Here is a 26,043-nt window from a genome sequence, read left to right as displayed (position 1 = left end):
TAAAATACATAAGCAGTCAGAAGGTATATAATGTAATAGTAGGTAATTTTTTGCATTATCACTAACTCCACGTATCCCCCCCATTTTGTGGTACCTACAGCAATAACTAATAATGATTGTAGGATTGTACCTATACAAGGTGATTCTTTTATCATGAAACACTCATTATTTCAAAAAGTATTCATGTTTTTGAAAATATTTTTTTAATAGTTCATGTCATATTTAAAAATATAATTTTTTAATAAAAACGTTGTTTTGAAACCATGTAAAAAATATTTTTTAAAACATTAATACTATAATTTGGCCCGATATTATTTTTAAGAATAAATGAAAACAGACACAAATGCAAATCATATTATGATGAATTGTAAACATTTGATATTACACAATTTTTAATGAATTAACCTAAAATTAATGAATGTAGTCATGTAGAAATAATAATATTATGTAGTTAATATGCGGTGTAAAAAAATAAAAATATTAAAAAGATAGTAAAATGATATAGTATATAATATTAATATAATAATTTGTATGAGTGCGATAATATATAGATTAGTATTATATATTATGTATAATACCTATATTTAAAAGTCTAATTATTGGACAAATAATATGGACGGAAGTCCATTAGCCAATGAGGGATATTCTTGGGGGGTATAAATCTTAATCAGGGGGACTAAGCTCACTACCCCACTCCCCTAGTTCCGAAAATGTATGTATAACAATTATTTATACGTAACCATTGTAACTTCTCGTTTATGTCACATATCATCAATCATTTTAACTTCTCAATAGTAACTTCTATGTGATATTACATATGGAATACTCATATACAGCTACGGCAAGAAGTTATATATCAGTATCATAATGACATTTTATTCTTATACGGATATTTGAAGGTACATATAAGTTACAATGTACCGTCACTTTTGAGAATAAAAACAGACGGCACATAGACAGTAAGTTCTTCTTTATGCACACAGGGAAGCTTATATAAGGTTAAATATGTATTCGCACGGATGGCAAAGAACTATAATTTCAACTGTAGTTGAACTGTAATTTTTATAGATACTTGATGAGTAATGATTATATGTTTCGATTTTCTTGAGTGAGCACCGCTTTCGAGGGGCCCTATATTTGTTCAGGGCCCCGATGAGATGCACCGGTTGTACTGCCCTTTTACCTATAGTGTTGCATATTATAAAAGACAATAGTATACCTATATTATAATAGTTCATAAAAACAGTTTTACAAAAATATAAAATAGATGTAGGTAATATTGGATATTGTATAATATACTTGGATCGTTATTACAAATTATTTACGTTATAATAGCCCCAATCTCAATATTATCTGCAAATGGGCCAATTGGTAAACAAAGTTAAATAACTCGAAAACTACCCGTTGAAATTTTGATAATGATAAGTGAAAATGTTTAGAAAAATTATTTGCTAAATAATTTTCAGTAAAAAAGGTGTGAACTGTATTAATATCTCAATTATTTGTAAGTACCTAAATAATATGGTCTTTAAGTTTATTTGAAAATTCAAAAAATTGGATTATGTGTAGAAAACGGAAAACTAATATAGTTATATAATAGTAGTTATACTAATATAAATGTTCGATTTTCATACTTTTATGTCTGTTGTCATCCGTAGTCGCATAGTATCATTACTACCACACCGTAATATCACCGCCAGCGACCGTAAATTAATATTGTTTCATATTATAAACTTTTCCATGTTGCTACAATAATTGAATAATGTACTAAAAAAAACACTGTGGCGTGGTGTGAATCATTACAATACGTTTGATGTATTGCAAAATACATACTTATATTTTTCATTTTATATATTTAAATGTTTTTTCAAATGCAATAGAATATATAAATTTGGAATGGCATGGAATAATAATATGCATGGTGTATCGATAATACAGTATTATGTTAAAAAACAAAAAAACATTCTTTTAACCTAAACTATACTTAAATTTAACGCATCCAATTGATATCATTCACTGTACCGGCTTATATTCAATGAAGAGATTTCCTTAGATTTTTAATTGTGAATAATGTAATATAATATAAATAACAATCATATAATTTATATAATTTCAAAACTGGTTCATATTTGTACGATAAACATTTTATGAAAAAAACATTGACGTATAATAGTTATTAGTTACAGTTTAAAGTAACACACAAAACAAAAAAATTCTTTAAATTTTTATTATATGTTAAATTCTTTTAGCTATAGCTATATTCATTGATTTGGCCTTGGTGAAAATCTGATGTAAAAAAAATGATTACTTTAAGAGCTGATATTAAAAAACGTAGAATAGCCGCGTAAATGCTTGACGTCATTGGGCCTAGTTAAGTTTGTAATTGCCTATCTTATACGTGTAAAAGTTCCTAGATTCACACAACAATTTACGAATCTAAACATTTTATTTTTGAAATTCAGTTTAAGTATTAATGTGTGATTTTATGTGGTTAAGATGATAAAAGTATCAGAAATTTAATATAACGTTTAGTTTTTTTTAATATTAATACATTTTAAAAGCGATATTTTTGTTAAACGGCGCATCATAGCTATTTAAATATTATAAAATAATAATTCAAATATATCTTTTTTAAGATTTTTAATCTTTAAAAAACTAAACGTTATATTTAAATTCTGATACTTGTAATAATAATAATGATTTTCATATTTAACTGTGATAGGATACATTTATTTCGAATAAAAATAATATTTATTTACAATTATTATAATTATAACACAAGGGTATGATCAATAGTTTAATGCATATGAAGTTGCCTATCAAATGTTCCTTAGAATCTAGGAATCAGGAAGCACTGTTTGGGTCTGTAAACAAAATTGCCTATATTCACACTTTTCTGCAATTGTTTCATTGTAATTTTATCTCAGTAAAATTTAAAGTAAAATAGTTTAATTTAAATAATAATATGATAATCATTTAAAACGGTAATATAATAAGGAAATCCTTACTTAACAGTACAAGTGATGTTTTAAATGTCTGTTAATCCAACAATCATTCTCATAGTGTAAAAAAAAATTAATTTCTTAATATTATTGTTAAAAAATTGGTATTATGAATTGTGAATTATTAAATTTTAAATGAAAACCGTAATAACGTTTTAAACTGTTTTGCTTTAAATTTACTAATAAAATATTAAGACATAATAATATTGTATTTATTGTTGTTTCTATAATACCGTATTATACCAGTAGATAATATACTATATAGAATCTTGCAGTGCCTTAAATTATCAGATTTCAAACATAGGTTATTATACTATTTTATATTATGATCAACTTTTTAATGGCTTTATAATTTAGAAAATATTTTTAAAACCACAATAATAAAAAATCAATTTTAGAATAAATTAATATTTGAAGTCATGCTACCAATCTTAATATATTTGGTGACTAGAAATAATTTTAAAAGTAATGTAATTACAATTCATGGTGAATTATTTCTTAAATAATAAATTATTTTTCTAATAATATTGACTAATATATTATATTTTTTTTATGCAACATCCTTATTATGTGCATAATAACTCGTATATTATAATTTTATACCACTGTACAATACAATACAATCTCACATCTCTGCTCCTATTTCATGCAAATAGTGATAGTGAGAGTGAAAATAAATTACTTAACAAACAAAAAAAAAATTCAGAAATTCAGAAATTGCCCACTATGTAATGTAACTTTGATAGCATATTAAAGATATTGATATCTCAAAAGATAACATTAGAAATTAAAAAATTAAAATATTGATCATAATTGGCTGTAACTAATGTTTAATTTTGAGAATTTTATCGTTAATATTACAGAAGTTATCCATGAAATAAAAAATAAAATTGTCATAAAACAGTAAAAAATTATCAAAATTGCCCCATTTTACGGTACCTAGGTATATTGACAATAAATTTAGTTTATTTTTAAAAGATTACTATTTACAAATATAAAACAATGAACTTCTATTTAATAAATTTGTATGCACACATATTGTATGTAAGTATCATATAAAATGTAATATAAAAAAAATAGCTAATATAATAATTTAATATTTTTTTGTTATTTAAAAGTTTTTCTGGCAATGATTATCTAAGCTTTGTAATAGGTGCTGTATTTTTATTTTATTTTTGGTATTTTCACAATAGAAATAATTATAATTATAACCATTAATATAATTTTATGTATGTACTATTATTTATTATACTTAAATGGCAGCATAAACCATTGGGATTCAATGTTCGTAATTATTGTTTTAATTAATTAGCTTTTGTTACAAAACTAAAGCTGAAAAAAAATGCTTAACTAGTATTTTTGAGAGGCACTTTGACAAAATGGACTCCAAGGCCGATACTACTCCTATGTATAACAAAATATAATATTATAATACATTATAACTGAAATTATGGTTTTATATAAAAAATGATATTACTTATCTTATTTTGTTAATTGCAGAAAAGGAGCCAGTATAGACAATTTTATATACGGATTCCAAAAATTCTCTCCTGTGAAGGTCGTGAAAGATCTGCAACAAATTAAAATTAAAATAAAAGTTTGAAAAAAAGAAATTTACATTAAAATGTGTATAAAGATTATTAATACGCCAACAGTGACAAATATCTTTAAAAATTTAAGGTTTTATAATTTGTAGTTTTTAGATTAAATAAAAACAAAACAGTTTAACAGTTATGTTTTCAATATTTAATAATACTTTTATAAACTATAAAATTATATAATAAATTATTATAGGTACCTATTATAATATTATGTTATTATTTTTACCATTTCTTAACCCGTTAAAAATGTTTAAGATGTCATATACATTTTACATAAATATACTAATATTATATTAATTACAATGTCACAGACGCAGTGGCGGATCGTGATATGTTGCACAGGAGCACGTGAACCACCCAAAAAAATGATAAAAAATTATAAAAAATCTATTTTGATTGTGTCGCGAAGTCGCGTCGTTCGTCGAAACGATAACACTGTACATTATCCATTACATAATTTTGGTATGCACCTATAACAAAATTATTATTTTTACCATTTTACATAGGTATCTTATATAATTTTTGTGCACCACCTTAGGTGAACCTCATGAGCCGCCACTGCACAGACGTTATATTAACAGTGTTGACCTGGCCACTTAAGAGCCCATGCAGGTTTTTTGTTTAGGAGATAACCTACATCTAGTAATAACAACTGTACGTGTGTAATTTCAATTAAGAACATAATATCATACTTAATTTATTTGAAGTTAATTCAAATCTTTTTTTTAATTTAAAAAAATTAAATATTATCTTTGAAAAACCTTCCTGCATGTCTGGTTTATTTACAAAAAAATCATTAATGTTTTTAGTTAGATCCTTGCATATTTTATGGAAATATTAAATTTCCCCATAGTTAAATTTATCATTATGTTGTAATCATTGACAAAGCTTGCATGATATAGTTAAGTAACTTAGTTTGAAGATAAACTTAGAGCAGTGTAGATTCAGAAAATATATCTAAAATGAGTAAAACCATAAAAATAGTTTCTACGTTTGACAATTTCTCAAATAAAATGCTAGCCATGCCCATGGACTTTGTGAAGTTGTTAAATTAATCTCGTATAATCTTGATTGGAAACTGGAGGAATGTAACAAATTTACTGGTCAATTACAAAATTGTATTATGGATGATGGTATTAGTTTCTAAAACTGAACATGTGTGACCAGTAATTTATAGTAGTACGGGTTAACGCGCGGGATGTATAAGAACACTATAGGAACCTATATTTTTCCAAACTGCGGATATTTCTATGTTACCCTACTATCATATTAAAGTATGTTGTACTGTTGTGCAGCGTTCAGTCAATGTGGTATTGACACGTAAAATAATGGAACACGAAGTAGGATTATAATATTACTGCTTTTTATTTATTAAAAATATTGTATGGTCATGTAGAACATTGTGAGAACCAAGTCGGTCACACACTCGATATACTCTGAGTCAACATATTTCAACTTATACACTGACGCGCATCATAAATACTGTGGCCTCTTACCATGTTTCTTATCAAGTCATTACACAAGATTATATAAATTGTTATTTTACTGTTCACTTTTAAATCATAGGTAAGTAATAATTCAAATACATTATTTATACCTAATAATATTTAAATATGCATTTTTATTTTATTCAATATTTAATCATGGTATTTATTTTAAAACTAGTTAATTATATAATGATTATTATCAATTTGTCGTACGTCATTTTGTTAGTAATTTGCAGAAAATGTATTAATTTTTAAAATATATCTATTCAATTTGTTATATATATTTCAAATGTATATGTTTAACCGTTAAGAAAATAATAATTTAATAATGATAGGAACATTTAAACTTTACTTATAAATATTAAAAATAATATTTATAATTTATGACGTGAAGTATACAAATATTGCAAACATTACTATATTGTTAACTAAAACAAGTCTTATTTCCAGATTTTCAGGGAACCAAAGTGATAAAAATATGTTCAAGTCAATTTATGCATGCCTAGGACATTAATTAAAATGTTGTTACAACCATAATATGTCTTAACTATATACTCAGGAAAAAAATGTCTATAAACTAAATTTGTTGATTGTTCACCTGATAATATACTTAGCTTAAAATACCAGGAAAAATGCATTACCTTATATTAGGTTAATTGATGAGTAGTTTCTTTAAGCAATAACTTTAAAAACAAAGTACAGATTTCTTAAAGAAGTACCTAACTTTTGTTTTTATTTGTCGACAATCTTTCAATAGTTCAAATAAAACTTTTCATTCATGCATCGCTTCCAAAATTTTTTCAGCTATGAAACCTGATATGAAAAATACAAATATAAAAAAAAAAACAATAAAAATGTATTTGATTCCATTGAATGTTTGTAAATACTTACCTACCTTCAGAAGTATGTTACTTAGAAAAGAGTTTCAAAACCAACAATGAATCCATTTTAGTGCCAGAAGATGTATTTCTTTCTTTTTCAACTGTATCGTAAAACGTATGTTCAGTTTTTGAAGTTTCTCCGTCCATCCTACAACAATACAAAAAAACAATGAGAATATTTTAAACACAAATATGAGCAATGCAACAGTCGTCGGTTAAAACACTCACAGCATGTCCTCAGGTGTCCTGCCAACATGCAATAAGTTTTCCTTGCCAGCATTTGATGGTTACATGTTGTTCCATGCATGCTATTTCAGTTGATGATCCAGATCATGTCATAGTATGCAACATATCGTTGATTGTCCATAACTAACTTAAGTATAATTATTATTTTAAGTAGACACTTAATATTGTCTAAGACCTGAACAAAATATAAACAAGTTAAATGTGTGAGAATGGTCGAGGACTAACAATTAAGAGGACGTGATACCCGCATGTGTTGTCTCCGTCTTACAAGTGCATAACATAGGAAATTATACGCAAAGCAGAACACATGTAGCTCCGTTAGCTTAAACATTAGAGTAAATTGACCTCTTATAAAATCTAAAGGTAAGATTTTTATCTAGACAACCTCATGAGCTTTTTTTTATATTTTAATTTTAAAGTGAGCTATGAGTATTTTAAAATTGTAAATTGTTTGTGTATTTTAAAGTACATCACGTCCTCTTAATGATTAATCTTCAGGAAATTATCTTATTTATATGTGTTTAGGTATTTATGTTTAATTAATAAAAAATGTATCATTATTATTTCGACTATGAGAGTTTTGTTGGGATAGGTAATAATTCTACCATTTCAATTATAACTTATTGTAACTTAAATAATAATAATAGTAATAACTAATAATAATAATAATAAAAGTATAATTAAAATTATAACTATAATTGCAATCAAAATACCTACTTTCACATTAAAATTTGCTCAGAATTTCTTTCATATTAAGCAATTGCTTTGAAGACGAATTCAGATTTCCTAAAGCAGTAACCTCTGTTTTTGTTTGTCGATGATCTTCCAAAACTTTTTTATTAATGCAATCGCTTCCAAATTTTTTCACACACACAGCTATAAAAAAAAATACAAATATAAATAGATAGAATTGATCTGATTCCACTGAATGTTTGTAAATACTTACCTACCTTCAGAAGTTGGCTATTCAAAAAAGTATTATAAATTCAAAGATGAATCTATTTTAGCACCAGAAGATGTATAACTCTTTCTATAGTATCGTAAAACTTCTGTTTAGTTTTTGAAGTTTCTCCCTCCATCCTACAGCTATACAAAAACAATGAGAATATTTTAAACACAAATATGAGCAATGCAACAGTCGTCGGCCAAAACACTCACAGCATGTCCTCAGGTGTCCTGCCAGCACGCAATAAGTTTTCCTTGCCAGTGTTCGATGGTTGCATGTTGTTCCAAAAACTTACTAATGCCTTTCTTTGCCACCTAAAAAATGAACACACTAAAAGATTATTGAAGTTTAATTTTCATGCAGACAAGCAACCATTTCAAAGCCTGCCGAATCTCACTCTATGATTATCGGTTTCCACATTTGAAACAGTTGTTTTTCATATTAGCGACTTTGGATAAGTGAACGGGTTTACAATACGTCTTGACTAACAAGTAAGAAGCGGTGACTTTAAAAATTAAAAAGTATAGATAAGTTTTACTATCGTAATAACCACAACTTAAGATTATAGATAATAATTATTAAAGAATGGATAGGTACGACTTACTCGAGGACGGTGCGGTCCTGAATCAGATCGTATTAGTGAGGCGATTCGTTTAGATTTCGATCATGTGATAACTGAATATTCATTATTTTAAATACTAATGAATTGCGTTGCAGATACATATAATACATTTGAAGACAACTGTAGTCCATAACATTCATAAAGTGGTACTTAGGTAAAATACAAAACGTAGGTATTGACGCAATCGTCGTAAGAACTATAGAGTGTAAACACAGATCATATACAATGTTCACATTATAATCGATAATCTGTAGTGTAAACTATAAATTCGAAATCCCTTTTAATTTTTTACCATTAGGAACTGACAGTTTTAATTTTTAATTTAATTTATTTCAGACATGATAACAGTACGATGTCTTGTCATATTATCACATGATAACGTGATGTAAGCAAACCGCCGTATTACCCGGCATAACCTATAAACTACGTTAACCTGTAATCAAAATTGTGGGTCTACGGTATTACCGTGTCCGGTATAATATACAATTTCTTGGTTCGTGGGCGTAACCACTACGCCACAACACGTCTGTCGTCGATCGATTTCCTTCCATTCGGCGGGCGTCGCGACTTCTTTGTTTATAAAAAAAAAAAAGTCCACGACACGAAAAGTGGTCGGTGAGTACCGTGACCCGTAACGGTTTCCCCACCTGTTGGCCATTGGTTCTCAACCTATACCGCATACAGCGCGGGGGTGGCAGTGCCGGGCGCCCACGCGTAATGTGAGCCACTGAGGCGAAACGGTCACTACGTTCGAGACGATCATCGGCCATTTTTCTTGTCGCGGTCTTTCGTTTCACTTGTTACGCCTTGGTCGTCGTCTGACGCTCGTCCACTCTACGTCACTACTCAACGGTGCCAAACGCTAAACCACGTTACATCGTAGCCGGAGCAGTCGCCGTCGTTCCAGTTGCATTTGCCGACGCTAAACTCATTCTTCCGTCATGTCTTCAAGGTGAGTGTCAACTAATATTCACGCGCGCGCACGGCCGTTCATTCGGCTTTGAGTTTCATCGTTTGCGCTCGCTGTTCCCATATCGTCGAGACGGACGCGGCGCGTGACGGACCGCGGCCTGTGTACATTTTCGCGAATTCTAATGGAAACATTATAAACGTAACCCATACACCATCGTTCATAATGGCGTCGTCACCGCCGCCGCCGCCGCCGCCATTGTCCAAATATTTTATGCCGGTTACGGAATAACGTTTGATAAATCACAAAAACCATTTAGGACAAACAATGTTACCGATCGCGAACCTCAACCGTTTATGGTTTAATGTTTGTATCGCGCACAGCCCAAGCCCCAAAGCACGTCAATATTGAGAATCCGAGAATACACGTACGTTACCGCCACCAAACTGTTCGCGTCCGCCAACAAATAAGAAATAGTACATTATCCATATTGTTGCGTACAATCCATATGATTGTTTGTTGAACAAAGGTTGAAGTCGATTCAACAATAAATGAAATAATAAATTGTGTATTGTCAATAGTCATAAAAGTGTACAATAGATAGTCGTATATTATGTGTGTGTCTGCGACCGAGTGACGCGAAGGTGGACTGGTCTCAACGGTGTCTTGCCTTGGGTGTGGTCGTTGAAAGTTATAATTTTCGTAGAGATTGTGGTAATCTGACAATCAGTTGCAGGTAGCAAGACCTCAGAGTTGTTGATTTGTCTTAGGATAGTTGAATAAATGTAGACATGTTGATAGTTGGTGTTTATTTAAAATATGATCAGTGAAAAATATTCAAAGTCTAAAAATGACAAATTATTGTACCGACTGGTGCTCGTTAGTAGAATGTGAGTGCACGTCTGAAATCAGGCCGTTTCAGATTGGCTTTTATAAGGGCCCAGAATCTCCTACCTACCCCTCGGTCTATCGACTCATTTGTATTGCGTCAATGCGTTATCGGTATCCTGTGGCCTATGTGTGAAAAGAATCATAATGACGATTCCACGAAACGCCAACTATTTGCTACATATTACATCCTGTTTTCTAGTTTAAGTATATGCATATATATATACCTACTTATGTTAATGGAAATTCCCAATATCCTGTCACTAGATACATGTTTCTTGGTTTTTTAAAACATTTTTTTTTTTTTTTTGAGTTTATTGGGCCTTTAAGACCATCCCGTCTCACGACCAAGCTTCCATCCTTCTCTATCCAATGCTAGATTTCTCCAATTGGAACAACCTCCCAACTGCTCAACGTCCTTCTTTACAACATCTTCCCATCGCATTCTTGGTCTTCCCAGAGGCCTTTTACCTACAGGGTTTTATTCAATCACTGCATGTAAAACTATATTTGCTGATAAGAAATGATAACAATCACCTACACTGGTTACACCTGCATTTTATGTGGTGTAGATACTGTACACACTAAACCCACACTATTTTAAAACAAACAGTGTGTATGCTAACACATTTCTAAAACAAACTCTTCAGTGTACACTATTATGAAAAAGTGTACACTTTTTGTCAAAACGAACAAAACTATTAACTATTCAAATAACAAACAATCATAGGTATGTAACTAAAATGGTGTAATCAATAATCAAAGTAATATTTTACTTTGAATGTAATTTTTTTTTGTCATTAATTGAATATATTTACTGCGGTTTATATTTTTTTCGTGCGTGGATTAACAGCAGATTGGCCCACCAGGAATTCAGGAGTTTTCCTGATGGATTGCCCCCTACGCAAAAAGCTGTTTTTAATTTTTTTTTTATTATTTAATCACTTAAACACAACTTTTGATAATGATATAGAAAATAAAAAAAAGACCTATCTTATGCTTATTTAGTCATATTTAGTATACATAATATACATAATATACCATTACAAAATATATTAATCAATTAAAATATTGTTTTTAAAATTTTTTAATAAATAATAACATTAAATAATTTTTTTTATGTGATTATCATATCTACCTAGTTAATGTGTTTTTGATGTTTAGAGTGTGATATCAATAATCAATTTTGGATAGTGAATAAAAAAAAATTTTAAATATTACTACATCGACCCCAAATTTCTAATTGTTGGAACAAATGAGAATTTGAATAAGTCTTATACTATGTATGATTACTCTGGTACTCTAACAATAACAATTAAGCACATTTATAAACATATTACCTATTTGTTGAATAAAACTTTAGTTCCTAAATTTAAACTATTAAATATTTTAGACCAATCCTAGAACTGTGGAAGCTATTGAACGAGGTATTGAATATTCATTAGGTATATACTATTTAATGATACAATAATAGGTATGATATTACACTTTCCTTACAAAGCTTACTATAATAAATCATGCGAATAGGTATTGTTATTTGTATGATCTTCTAAAACCGTTTCTTCAACTTCTTGTAATCAATTACAATGAGTGCTAATACAATTTGTTTGCTTATTAACAGTGTCAGTGTTGTATAAAAAATACTTTTAAAAAGTTTTTAAGTAGTATATTTTAATATACCTACAAGTAGAGATGTTCCGGGTACCCGGCAATTACTTGATGGCCGGATACTCAATATCATATTTAAGACTCGGCTCTTACTCGGTACCCGGCAGAATGCCTACATTTTTACCCGGCGAAATACTACATTTTTTTCTCGACTCATATTCAATGCAAAAACTGATAATCTATTTATAAATACATGCATACCTATAATTAATATAACGGAAAAATCTAAAATTCTAGGGTAATGAATTATAATTTATTTTGGTACATATTGGAATAACTGAACCGATTTACAATACCCAGTTGATTTATAACAAATCATGTTTTTTTTCCATGAATTACAAAAATAAATCTCGTGTTTACTGTTTATAGACTTAAATTATATTATTAATAATTTCTTAATCAGTAATTGTTAGTTGATACTTTAATGCTAGTATAAGTAGTGTTAAAATGTTTTCTCCGCCAATACTCTATACCCGGTTAGTATAAACAATTTTACTTGGTCAGTACTCGGTACCCGGCTTAGTACCAGATTTCCTACTCAGAACATTTAAAATATTACCAAAAAAATGTTTTCTTATGCATTTAAAATTTAAAAATTAAATACTATTTATTTTTATAACTTAGTACCTACATTTTATTAACCTGCATATAGGTTATTTTTTTTATCAAACTTCGTCATTTTAAATATCAGCTTATTATAATCCAGGTCCCCTTTTAAATTTCAAATATCAATAAAGCTTTATTTCAACAGTTATATTTAAACTTTTTTTTTTTCGTTTTGAACCGACGGGGCCGCGGGAAATGCTTTCGCAATACTTCCGCGTAAAGTTATATTTAAACTACACATTTACAAAATAATAAAATAAATTAATCATTATAGCACTGTATTATGGAAATTTCTTCACATTATGGATATTATTTTACTATATTATTTATTAATTAACAATCTATAATATATTTTATAAACCAATTATTAGTATGTGAATTATTAGATGAATACATTTCAAAACATTGTTTGTTGGATTCGATGACAAATCATTTAATATAAAAAATGTTCCTAACTATCAATAAATTCACAAAAGCTGTGCGGCTATCTTTTATCAATATTTTTCCGCGCCAAAATGTTTCCCCAATCCACATCTAACTATAAGCACTTATTTGTTTTTTTTTTTTTTTTTTAAACAAAAGGGGACACTATTCAGACATTTGTTGTCTCCATCTTACAAGTGCATACATTTTACATTTAGCAGATCAAGTTTAGCTCCGTTAGTTTAAAAATTAGAATTTAGGCTTTTTGTTATATTTTTATTTTAAAATTGTAAATTGTTTGTATATCTTAAAATACTCATAAATCGCTTTAAAATTAAAATATAATAATAAACCTATGAATTGCCCTAGATAATAATCTTACCTCAAAATTGTATAAGAAGTCAATACTGAATTCACTCTAATTTTTAAACTAACGGAGCTAACTGTGATCTGCTGAGCGTAAAATTTGGTATGTTACAAACTTGTAAGACGGACACAACAAATGTCTGTATAGCATCCCCTTAAATTAAAAATCAAAATATCAATATATCTATTATTTAAAATAATGCTTATTGGTTCTATTGGTGAAGCATATAAAAAACAAATAGATTAATTGCTATGCTGACAAACTTATAAAGTAATGTCCAATGGATAACAATTTATGTGATGTTTTTAGGTGTTATCTGCAGCCAACTTATAAATTATACATCTGTACCTATATTTTTATTAACACATTAATGTATTTTTGTTCCAGAGAGATAGAAGGCGTTGAAAACATAATACCTAGTGGTACTGCTACAGAAGAGGATCAAGAAGAGCTGTATTCTGTGGAATTAATTTTAGATAAACGTTTAAATAATAATAAGGTAGAATACTTCCTTAAGTGGAAAGGCTATGATGAGAGAGATAACACGTGGGAACCAGAAGAGAACCTTGATTGCGAAGAAATGATAAATGAGTTTGAAGAAAATCTTCGAAAGGAAGAAAAAGAAAGAAAAAGAATGGAAAAACGTAGGCGCCGTGCCTTGAAGCAGAGACTTTCAAATTCAACAACTACATTTTGTCCTTCATCAGAAGCTATTTCTGTTGACGCAGTGATAAAACAGGAAAAGGAAAACAATATTGAACAAGTCAAAACGGGTGATGTTTCTAAAGGTATTGAGATGACTCCTGAAAAAATTTTAGGAGCAACTGATGAAAGTGGTCAATTGATGTTTCTGTTAAAATGGAAAGAATTAGAGGAAGCCGAATTAATACCTGCTAAAGAGGCTAATTTATTGTGCCCACGAATTGTTCTCGATTTTTATGAAAGTAGGATTACATGGCACTCCAACTCTGAAAATATAAATGGCGTTTAACTATTGTAATACGAAGAAAGACGTGTGTTTAAAAAATAACATTTATTTTATATCAAACCCTATGGTAAATGTTTTCAATTATTTTATTTTTATTTTATTTTATTTATTATATGTTGTAGTTATGCCTTACAAATAAATATGTCAGATGATCAATAATAAAATACTTAAATGTTAGTAACTAAATATGATTTCATAAAATTAAATTTTTTTTTATAATCAAGATTGATATAATGTAATAATATGATATATATACATTACATATTATTATTATTATCGGTTTATGTTAATAACTTATTAATTTTGAATTTTTCATTTTTTTTTTTGTTTAAATTATAATGTAATAGTGAATCATTTTATCTTTTACTATAACTTTTAAAGATAAGTTAAAATTAGTAATATATTTCAAGAATATTCTCATTTAAAATGTTCAATTTAATTTTAATATAGCAAAGTATCTATATTAATGGAAGTTTTTTTTTTTATTTTATCAAAGTGAATTCTATATACATTAAAATAAATATGTTTAAATAATGATTATAATGTAGCCACCAATAAGATGTTTATTAATTATACAGATTACAGTTGAATCTCGTGGGTAAAAATACATTTGTCTTGCATATTTTTCAAGTTTAAACCTGCTAATACAACTTAAAAACACTTTATGGGGCAAGATAAATATTTGAAGTTTTGAGACTGCTGTATCTAAAAAAAAAAATTCAGAATTATTTATTTCATTATAAGCCCTTTAATAATTAAATTATTTATCTTTTGAAAATTCATTAAATGGACAGTATTAATAAAGATCTGTACGAGTTATAGTAAAGAATCTATACTTAAATTACGTTAAGGAACCTCGGTGGCGACTAGTTTTAATGGGCCAACACCCGTTTGTCACTCCTACCAAGACAACTGTGTGGTAAAGCCTCTCCCTGTGCACAAATCGGCCGCTGAGGTTCCTTCCTAACATGAACGTAGTATAGGACAAATTCATTGTGCCAACATGGATTGTTTGATAGAGCGTTAAAAATTGGCTACGGAGACAAAGGGCACAGAAGCACACTATTCACCACTCCAAATATTGAATAAGAAAATTATTTACAAAGAACTCAAATTTTATTAAATTAAAGGATAAAATGTTGTCAATATCTGTTGTATAACTGACAATTATGGGGAAAAAATCATCTATATTGACTTGTCATCAATTGATTATTCATTTAGGTAGGTACCTATTTAGAGATTGGACAATTGGCACTGGCTAACTGTACCCCGATCAACTGCATGTATATACAATTGTCAGTACAAATCATGTGGTGATTTGGTTCACAAATGTATGCGCATCTTATCGTCGTCCGTTATTATAACATAGAACAATATTGTTGTATGGTACTAATGAAAAATGAACATAACACAACAAATATTTTATTATCAGTATAGTTATGAATTATGATAGGGTAAAATATTTTTAACCCAGTTAATTTGAACCACACAAGTCGCCACAGATTAGATTTACAATTACTAATTGTGTAATTGAAAGAAAAACAATATTATTAAAAAACTACAGATCGTTTCTTCATTGTAATATTATTTTAAATTTTTTACAAAAAAATGCTTTGAATATAGAATATATAGATAATTATATTTGGTAGTAGAGTTAGTACCACAATGTGTGTTGTTAAGCTATTATTTGTTAGAATCTTGTGAAATAATTCAAATTAAAGTTATGTAAATTAGTACTAGTAAGAAAGTAACTTAGAAAAATGCATTGAAAATAAACTGCGTATTAATTCTATATTTAACTGGCACAAATCTAATACAATTTATATAGCAAACAAAAAAAAAATACTTTCAGACATTTTCAGCATAATTAAAATTAAATTGAATAACAATGAAAAAAAAAACAATAAAAATGTTCTAAAAGAGATAATACCGGTAGTTTGGTTAATAAAAAAACATAATACAGATATGATAAGATTTGCAATTTTGGTTTAGCAAATAATCCAACTTTAAACATGTTAAAAAGTAAGAAAATTGGTAAATAATGAATGTCTTTATGAAGAAGAATAAACAGGAATTAAAAAAATTCAATTTCAAAACCATAACTGTGTGTTTAAATTATAGGAAATTTGACTAGGGTTTTAAACACAAAATGTATTATATGAGAGAATACAAGTTAAAATACATATTATTTATACATTGATTTATAAAAAGTTTTTGTTAAAAGAAAAAATAATCTAAAGAGATGTCTATTATCAGTGGTGTGAATTAGCCTCATTTTTTGGTGGTGTGGAGAAATATTTAGTCCAATACCCAACAATACTCCAATAAAATCCTTTGGGAATTCACAATGGTGTCCACAAATTGTTTACCTAGTGTCCTTATTGTACCTAATAATGAGTATAAGTAATATAAGAAGATATTGTTATTTTTCAAATAATGTTTTTGAAAAAAATAAATTTAGAAATTGTATTCATTGGTGTAATGTTTAATTAATTAATATCAGTGGCGTTTTTGGGGGCGAGGCAAGTGAGGCGGTGCCTCACTTGTAATTTTCAGGAAAATAAAAAATATTTGTTTTTTAAATTGTTATTTTCAATTTCCTACTATTTTGAATTTTGAATTTTAATTTATATAATTCAGACATTGAATGATTTAGAATTTAAGTTTAATAAACAGCAATATTGAATATTATTTTTTTTTGTTCAGAACTTGTACAGATGTACCTACGAACGCGAGAATGGCTGCGCGTCACTAACGTAAATTATGAACTACTATAATTATAGCTGTTTCCTTTTAATATTGCGCCCGGCGCCGCTATCGCCTAAGTTTGTGCATGCGAGGGTGCGTCTAAGCACACTCATGTAAGCTCGTAAAATAGTGTGAATAGCGTATCCGCAGACCACCGCCAGAGGTGACTAAAATCAACCGCTCAACAATGTGTACATACATTCTATAGCATACTAAGCAGTGCAGTCATGTAACTACTAAGTAGTAAGTATTAATTAATAAAAAATGTATTCCTGGTCAATAAAAAAATATAAATTGGTTGTCGTCAAATATGATCAATTATCTATAATAACCAATCATTTTGATTAAGAAATATTAGGTATCATGTTTTTGGCTATTATTCTGGACCACCTGTCAGAAACAATTATACCAGATTTACTGAATATTCTTTCAAGAATATCTACAACCGTAATATTAAGTATAATATCTTATCTATCTCAGTGGTCACGATTAAAGAAAAGATCTTATCTTTAAACGTGGGCATGTGATCGTGGGAATAGTGCATAGAGTTATATTATTTAATTACTTTATGGAATAGTTTAGACTGATGACAGCATAATTATAATTATTATAGAATGGATAAGCCCAAGGTGAATTTATAAATGTATAGGCCATTTATGACCAGGGACTGGAAACTTTATGATTTTATCGGTTTGGGTTTAGGTTTCGGCTCTCAAAAACTCAAAATTTAAGTTTCGGTTTTTAAAAACATCGAATTTTGGTTTCGGTTTCAATTTCGGTTAATACCGGTTTTAACCCTTATTATTTGACTTTTTTTTTATCAAAAAAGTACTATATAAATAATGAACATAATATTAATAACCTCTTTTTATTGACAGGTATTTGTAATTAAGTGTAACTATTTCAGAATTTAGGTAATATTATAAAACAATGAATTATTATAAAATAATAAATCAAAATAAATAAATAAATTTTAATATTTAAAATAAATAAAAAATTATTATTAAAAAAAAATAAGAATGAATTTTTAACACACTTGTGCGACTCATGTTTCAGTTTGATATAGTAATTTATAACTAAAAATATAAATGTAACAATATATACCGCGCTAATTAAGACGGCGGAACAGTTAGGTAGAGTAGAATTGTCGTACAGAGCATAGTATAGAATAAAGAGTTAACGATACCCGCATTAGGTTTAGGTAGAGATGGAGAATTTACGTTAAAAAAATATGATATTTGTATGCTATATTATACGAATGCCTTATACGCTATGGATTACATGCACACATATTATGCAACACAGTATCTATGCTTGGAAACATACGTCATGCATTATTTGTTGGTCTGTTACCTATCTGTTACTAATAATTTAGTTATCATAACTCAAATTGTGTTTTTGTTCTCATTTTATGTTGTCAAATTATTTATCGATATTAATGTGTTTTGGTTAAAGAGAGGTTGGGCGGCTGATCAGAGATCGCTGCCAAGCTGCCTCGACCAGCACAACACTGTAATATTAACACACATACTTAACTTACTTGCAGACAAGACGTTGACCTTTCCTTTTGGTATTTCCAGGGTTGATAATATACGTGTATAAAACGTTTTATACGTTACACGTATTATACTCCACGTATAAAACGTATAATACGTATAAAACGTATAAAACTAGTTAACGCCCAAGACATACTAAATTTCCTTAAATTTAAAATAAAATTAAAAACAATACAAATTTATTTTTGAATTATATGTTATAACAAAAATATATATATTTTTATTAATATAAAAAATTATCACAAATGTCTTTTTTGTTATTATAAAATATTAATACTAGAGTAGTTTATTAATACAGAATAAAGATTAAAGATGAACTAAATAGTAAATAGTAAGTAATTAATTATAACTTGAATAGGTACTTGATAATAGCTGTTCGATGCAGCAAAAAAAAAAAAACTTTTATAGAGTATAATGTATAAAACGTATAAAACTAAGTAGTTTTATACTGTACGTTTTATACGTTTTATACACACGTATAATACGTGTTTTATACTGTACTGTATTATACGTTCCAACCCTTGGTATTTCTATCCGACCCAACTCGTTTTTGTTTATTTTGCAAACTCGTCCGTCCGTTTATATTTTCAGCTTTCTATTTCATTTATAAATGACGTGTATAGATGTTTGTAATTAATTATTTTAATTAATAATACAAAAATTATATGAATTGTCATAAAATAAAAAATAAAAAGTATTGCAAAGATGAGTTGCTCACTATTGTGAACAAATTGTTGGTATATTTTGTTGATAAGAGATAAAACTATGCGATAACAGTTAATTATTATCGCGGGAAATCACAAGTCGACCAATGAGAATCGTGCTGGTGCCGTTATCATGACTCTGTACGTTTGTGGCACGATGGAGGTAATGCAAGGTTTATAGATAATCTATTATCTATAAACCTTGGAGGTAATGGATGTTTCACTCACATCGGGGCTTGTGGTGAAGTCACATTTTGTCAGTAGTTCTCCAAAAGTACCAGGGTCGCAGGGGCCGGCACACGGGTTCTTCGGTTTCGACGTCAGCGGCGGCGATAATAGCAGCTATTCGACAAACGGCCGCCGTCGCGGCATGCGATCCTGTTACTTGTCTCTTAAATTTTCGCGGAAAAATAACGTTTCAAACGCGTTTCTTCCTACAATGTAGCCAACTGAGGCACAAAAACGCTACGACGTTCGGCTGCGACTATGACGACAACGATAATTCAACCAAAATGTACCAATCTAGTGTCAATCATACCGATGGAAAGACTTCTTAAAACTAATTTGAATTTGTTAATACTTAATTATTAAAAACTTTAATTAAACTTGAAATATTGATATATACCTATAATATACGCCTTTAGAATCTAAACGGCTATGAATTTTTTTTGAACATTTAAAATTTCGCAAACTGATTATTCGAAAACTAAATTAAATATCTTTAAATGTGACCTGATCGACCTCGAGTGGACGAATATTCAAATCTGTTTTCAGAAGGCTTATTGCGTTATCGGTAAAATTGATAAAAAGTACAATATTATTATAAGGACGCCACTCCCGCATGTGATGTCTCCGTCTTACAAACGCGTAACATACCAAATTTACGCTCAGAAATTCACGTTTAATGCCGTTAGCTTAAAAATAAGAGTAAATCGACCTATTATGAAACTTGATCGTTAGAACATTATCTGTATTTTATTGGTAGTCTTTTTACGATAACTAAGTTTTTAAGTGCGTTAGCGTGTATAATTTATCCTCTGTGGAGAGAATTTTTGAAATCCGTATATAAAATTATCTATACTGGCTCCTTTTCTGCAATTAACAAAATAAGATAGGTAAGTTATAACATTTTTATATAAAACCACAATTTATTTAAATTAAAATGTATTATAATATTATATTTTGTTATACATAGGAGCAGTATCGGCCTAGGAGTCAATTTTGTTTGTCAATAATGTTAAAAAAATACTGTTCGGGGCCTCAAACTACTGCATAGGAAGAGAGATGTGAGATTGTATTGTACAGTGGTATAAAATTATAATATACGAGTTATTATGCACATAGTAAGGATGTTGCATAAAAAAAATATAATATATTAGTCAATATTATTAGAAAAATAATTTATTATTTAAGAAATAATTCACCATGAATTGTAATTACGTTACTCTTAAAATTATTTCTAGTCACCAAATATATTAAAATTGGTAGCATGACTTCAAATATTAATTTATTCTAAAATTGTTTTATATTATTGTGGTTTTAAAAATATTTTCTAAATTATTAAGTCATTTAAAAGTTGATCATAATATAAAATAATATAATAACCTATGTTTGAAATCTGATAATTTAAGGCACTACAAGATTCTATATAGTATATTAGGTACCTACTGGTATAATACGGTATTATAGAAACAAAAATAAATACCATATTATTATGTCTTAATATTTTATTAGTAAATTTAAAGCAAAACAGTTTAAAACGTTATTACGGTGGTCATTTAAAATCTAATAATTCACAATTCTTAATGCCTATTTTTTAACAATACCTAATATTAAGAAATTAATTTTTTTTACACTATGAGAATGATTGTTGGACTAACGGACATTTAAAACATTACTTGTACTGTTTAGTAAGGATTTCCTTATTATATTACCGTTTTAAATGATTATCATATTATTATTTAAATTAAACTATTTTACTTTAAATTTTACTGAGATAAAATTACAATAAAACAATTGCAGAAAAGTGTGTATATAGGCAATATTGTTTAAAGACCCAAACAGTGCTTCCTGACTCCTAGATTCTAAGGAACATTTGATAGGCAACTTCATATGTATTAAGCTATTGATCATGCCCTTGTGTTACTGATATGCAAACAGTGTTTTAACGTTTCATGAAATTTAAATGCGTGGAATATTTCAGTATTTTAATAAACTTAGATTATTTAGATAAATTTTATATTAAAATATATTTGTCATAATGAATGTAACGTCCAGGTTTATCGTAGTTAGAAATAAAAATGTAAAATTTATATTTTAAATAGAAAAATGAAATTATTTAAAAAATTAAAGAAACAATAATAAAATGTTAAGATGTATATAATCAGCATATTATTTTAAAAATATACATGTTGAATAATTTATATTAATATAAATATAAAAATTGGAATAGGTATATATATTATATAATAATTGGTGGAGACTTGTTTATGCGCAACTCAGGGCCGTTCCTATAGGGCAGGGCGAGTCTTTACCACAGTTGGACAAGCCCCACTTTAATACCTATATGTAGATATAATAAAAAAAATAAGTTGATGAGCAAAGAAAATGTACCATATTTTATATATCAGTAAAATAATGTTATATATTAAAATGTTATAAGTTCTACTACCTACTTAGCTGACGTCAAATAAATGTATCGAATTTTAAACAAATTAAAATGATAAAAATTTGATTTTTAAAGCAGAAAATGAAAAAAATTATCTTCAAAGCACTCGGTCCCGAAAAAAGTCACAATCTTAGCTATAGTATATCGTACTTGTCTACACAAAAAGAAATTGCCAACCAACTAAAATATAATGATATTAGGTACTGACGCATTTGCTGATAAAATAACAAAAATTAACAGGTAAGAATTTTTTTAAAAGCTACAATCAATACACCCAATTAAAGACTAATTATTGCTATAGCTCCGTGAATCAAATGTCGTGTACTTTGGCAATAATAAATTGCAGTCTATCATATTTTGACATTTTTTGACATATTTATATAATATTGTTGTAATAAACTATAATTATAATTATTGTAAATAAATATTATTTTTATTCGAAATAAATGTGTCCTATCACTTTTAAAATGTATTAATATTTAAAAAACTAAACGTTATATTGAATTTCTGATACTTTTATCGTCTTAACCACATAAAATCACTCATTAATACATAAACTGAATTTCATAAATAAAATGTTTAAATTGCTAAATTGTTGTGTGAAGCAAGGAACTTTTACTCGTATAAGATAGGCAATTACGAACCTAACCGGGCCCAATGACGTCACACACTCACGCGGCTATTCTACATTTCTTAATATCAGCTCTTAAAGTAATCATTTTTTTTACATCAGATTTTCACCAAGGCCAAATCAATGAATATAGTTATAGCTAAAAGAATTTAACATATAAAAAAAATTAAAAGAATTTCTTTGTGTTTTGTGCTACTTTAAACTGTAACTAATAACTATAATACGTCCAATGTTCTTTCATAAAACGTTTATCGTATAAATATGAACCAGTTTTTAAATTATATAAATTATATGATTGTTATTTATATTGCATTATTCACAATTAAAAATCTAGGGAAATCTATTCATTGGATATAAATCAGTACAGTGAATGATATTCATTGGATGCGTTAAATTTAAATTCAACGATTAATCATTGTACCTAAACGGAAATTATTTTCAACTGTCAGCCTAAACATTTTTAAGGATATTATTCTTTTGTTTATTTATGTTGCTTTATTAGTAATTTATTTTTTAAATATTTTTACCAAAATAGACATATTATCCTTTTGCCAACTGTTACATATACCATGGTAATCGGATAAAACTTTTGAACAAAATTTAAATTCTTCATGAAGTTTTCTTTCCATGTCTTTTCATAAAAAAATTAATTGAAAATTATAAGAAAGTTTTTTTTAAGTAAATTTTATGAAAAATTCAAAAATATTTTCAAAAATTTTATCGGATAAATAGGTATCTAAGTTATCATGATTGTCGAAAGATTGATACTTTTGACCAAAAAAAAAAAAAAAAACAAAAAAAATTAATATTTGGATAATGTGGTATTGAAAGTATGTGTACGTGCGGGAGCGCTCCGATATTATTATTTTACACAGTCACTGACACTAATGTTCACTATTATTACGCACACATTTTCAAGACCCAAAATCCGCATGTATACAATTTGGAAATTGCCTATTTTGAACTCCTTAAAAACGGTCCATTTGCAATGTCCCCTCCATCGTACATGCTCAATTCAGTGGTCGAACTGTCGAAGTGGATCAAAATGTCCCAGATCAATATGTCCCGATACCCATTATACCATTTTTAAAAAAGAAATATGAAAAAAAATAGAAAAGCTAAACTTTTTTTAATACAAACTGTATTAAATTGCTCTGTTTAAACGAGCAAACAAATACTAGGTACCTACTTATTTCGTATCAAAAAATAAAGAATATTAATAAACATTATTGTTCATTATTGTATTATTATAAAACTAATTTAAAAACCCAAGGTTCAAATAAAAATGTCATGAAAAACAAAAATATAAATCGAAAATATATTTGTAAGGATTTATAGGGGAGATTTATACTGTATTATTTTCGACAAATAAGTTGGGAGATGGAAAATGTATTTTATAAAAAGTGGTGGGAAACCGTATTACACCCCCTCTTCTGTCTTCGACTTCAGCAGCTGTACAAAATTTTAATGCTCACTGCTGCTCAAATAATAATGTATACCAATTAAATAAATAATTGTATTTTCGTTCAAACTGCATGCTAACGGGCGAAGCCGGATAATTCAGCTAGTAAATTATAAGCTATACAATTCATTGAAAAAGTATTTTACACTGGTACTTACAGTATTTTCCAATTAATATCACTATTTTACAGAACATATATTTACTGTATAAATATATTTCAATTTAGGCTGTAATGTTCAATTTTGTTTTTACATTACAGTATTTTTAATAACCATGATAAAAATATAATAATTAAATTAAATTCATGTTACAGATTCAAACATATATAACATAAAAATCCCAACAACTGCGAAAGTAGTTTCACTTCCCACGCACGTACTCCGGTACTCGTGACACTTTTTAATATTAATTTTTCTTCATAACGTTTGAAAATTTTCAATTTTCTTCAGACTTTTTCATAGAAAATGTGAATCAATTGCCGTATATAAACTTATGACATTTTTCATGATAAAATATAAGTTTGAATTTCCACTTCGATGGATTGTTACTTGTTTAGCCAATTAATAATGATACATAAATAAACTTAAACAAAATAAAATAATATAATAATATTATTTCTTTTTGTGTAAAAATATAATTATTTATAAACACACAAATACACAAAGTATTAGATATATTAAAAAAGTGTCTTTATTTAAAAGAAAATGATAGGTAACAAAATAAAATAACTATAATACTATTGTTAAACCATTTAAAAAAAAAAAATACTCATGACATTAAAACAATGTTTTACTTTTTACCCATTTAACAATTACTTATATATCCATGAATATCTGAAGTGTGCATGTATTTAGTTTGGTTTTTCTAGTTGCCTTCATTAATAGCTAATAAGACCTATTATGTATAGGTATCTTTGAAACAATAAAAACAATGGACTGACTGACTAATTAACATATTATACAGTCAAAACTATGATCGATAGAAACCTTAAATTGTCATGTTACCTCTGGACCACACTACAGAGGGGATCACTAATATAAATTTATAATTTAAAGATGTGCTCACACAAGGATTTTGTTCCAACAGACGGAAAACGATTATTTTTTTTTATATATATTTAATATTTATATGTATTTTCGTTGTTAACAGAACATAAAATAGTTATTACGATCAGATGTCATTAATCAGTAATCTACCAGCAATTTAAAATATTTAAAATCTTAAAAAAAACATAAATATTGTATTATATTTTTATTTTTTTTTACTAATATAAAAGTATGTAAACCCTATTATCATATTATGCCTAGAAGATATTGATAAGATGGTAACATAGTTAGCCAAACCTATATGGCCAAATACGATAAAACCGATAACAACGTAATTAACTTAGTTGCATTAAAAACTATTGTGGACTTTATAACTGTAATAATAAGTATCGCGGAAAGCTTAGTATATAATAGGTATTTTTATTATTTCAGAAAAAAAATATCTTTTTTGCAATTTTGTTTTACAAACAAACATCAACTGACAGCGACATTGCGTGTCGAACGGGTCCATTTTGGACTATCAATCAGGGTCTTATGTTTTATAATATTTCAGCGGAAAACACCTGTATTGATTTAACCCCCGCGGCGTACTT

At 27.9% G+C, this 26,043-nt stretch overlaps 1 protein-coding gene and 2 long non-coding RNA genes across 3 annotated transcripts; 1 reads left to right on the top strand and 2 right to left on the bottom strand.

The window, feature by feature from the left end:
* Positions 1-4,131: 4,131 nt before the first annotated feature.
* LOC115033385 lies at positions 4,132-7,386 on the bottom strand. Its single transcript, XR_003838713.1, has 4 exons — positions 7,200-7,386; positions 6,982-7,119; positions 6,732-6,903; positions 4,132-4,572 (listed from the first exon to the last, which is right to left on the bottom strand). It is a non-coding gene; the product is annotated as an uncharacterized LOC115033385 (long non-coding RNA).
* Positions 7,387-7,938: 552 nt separating this feature from the next.
* LOC115033384 lies at positions 7,939-9,100 on the bottom strand. The gene is made up of 4 exons (XR_003838712.1): positions 8,768-9,100; positions 8,376-8,477; positions 8,164-8,303; positions 7,939-8,093 (listed from the first exon to the last, which is right to left on the bottom strand). It is a non-coding gene; the product is annotated as an uncharacterized LOC115033384 (long non-coding RNA).
* Positions 9,101-9,388: 288 nt separating this feature from the next.
* LOC100574700 (chromobox protein homolog 1-like) lies at positions 9,389-14,864 on the top strand. The gene is made up of 2 exons (XM_003242113.4): positions 9,389-9,737; positions 14,035-14,864. Exons 1-2 carry the CDS (start codon positions 9,727-9,729, stop codon positions 14,636-14,638), a joined length of 615 nt encoding a protein of 204 aa, XP_003242161.1. The 5' UTR covers positions 9,389-9,726; the 3' UTR covers positions 14,639-14,864.
* Positions 14,865-26,043: the final 11,179 nt, after the last annotated feature.

Source organism: Acyrthosiphon pisum, chromosome X (genome assembly GCF_005508785.2).
Source record: "Acyrthosiphon pisum isolate AL4f chromosome X, pea_aphid_22Mar2018_4r6ur, whole genome shotgun sequence".
In the NCBI taxonomy this organism is placed as follows: domain Eukaryota; kingdom Metazoa; phylum Arthropoda; class Insecta; order Hemiptera; family Aphididae; genus Acyrthosiphon; species Acyrthosiphon pisum.
Note: the sequence above shows the minus strand (reverse complement) of the source record. Positions and strands in the feature narration are given on the sequence as shown.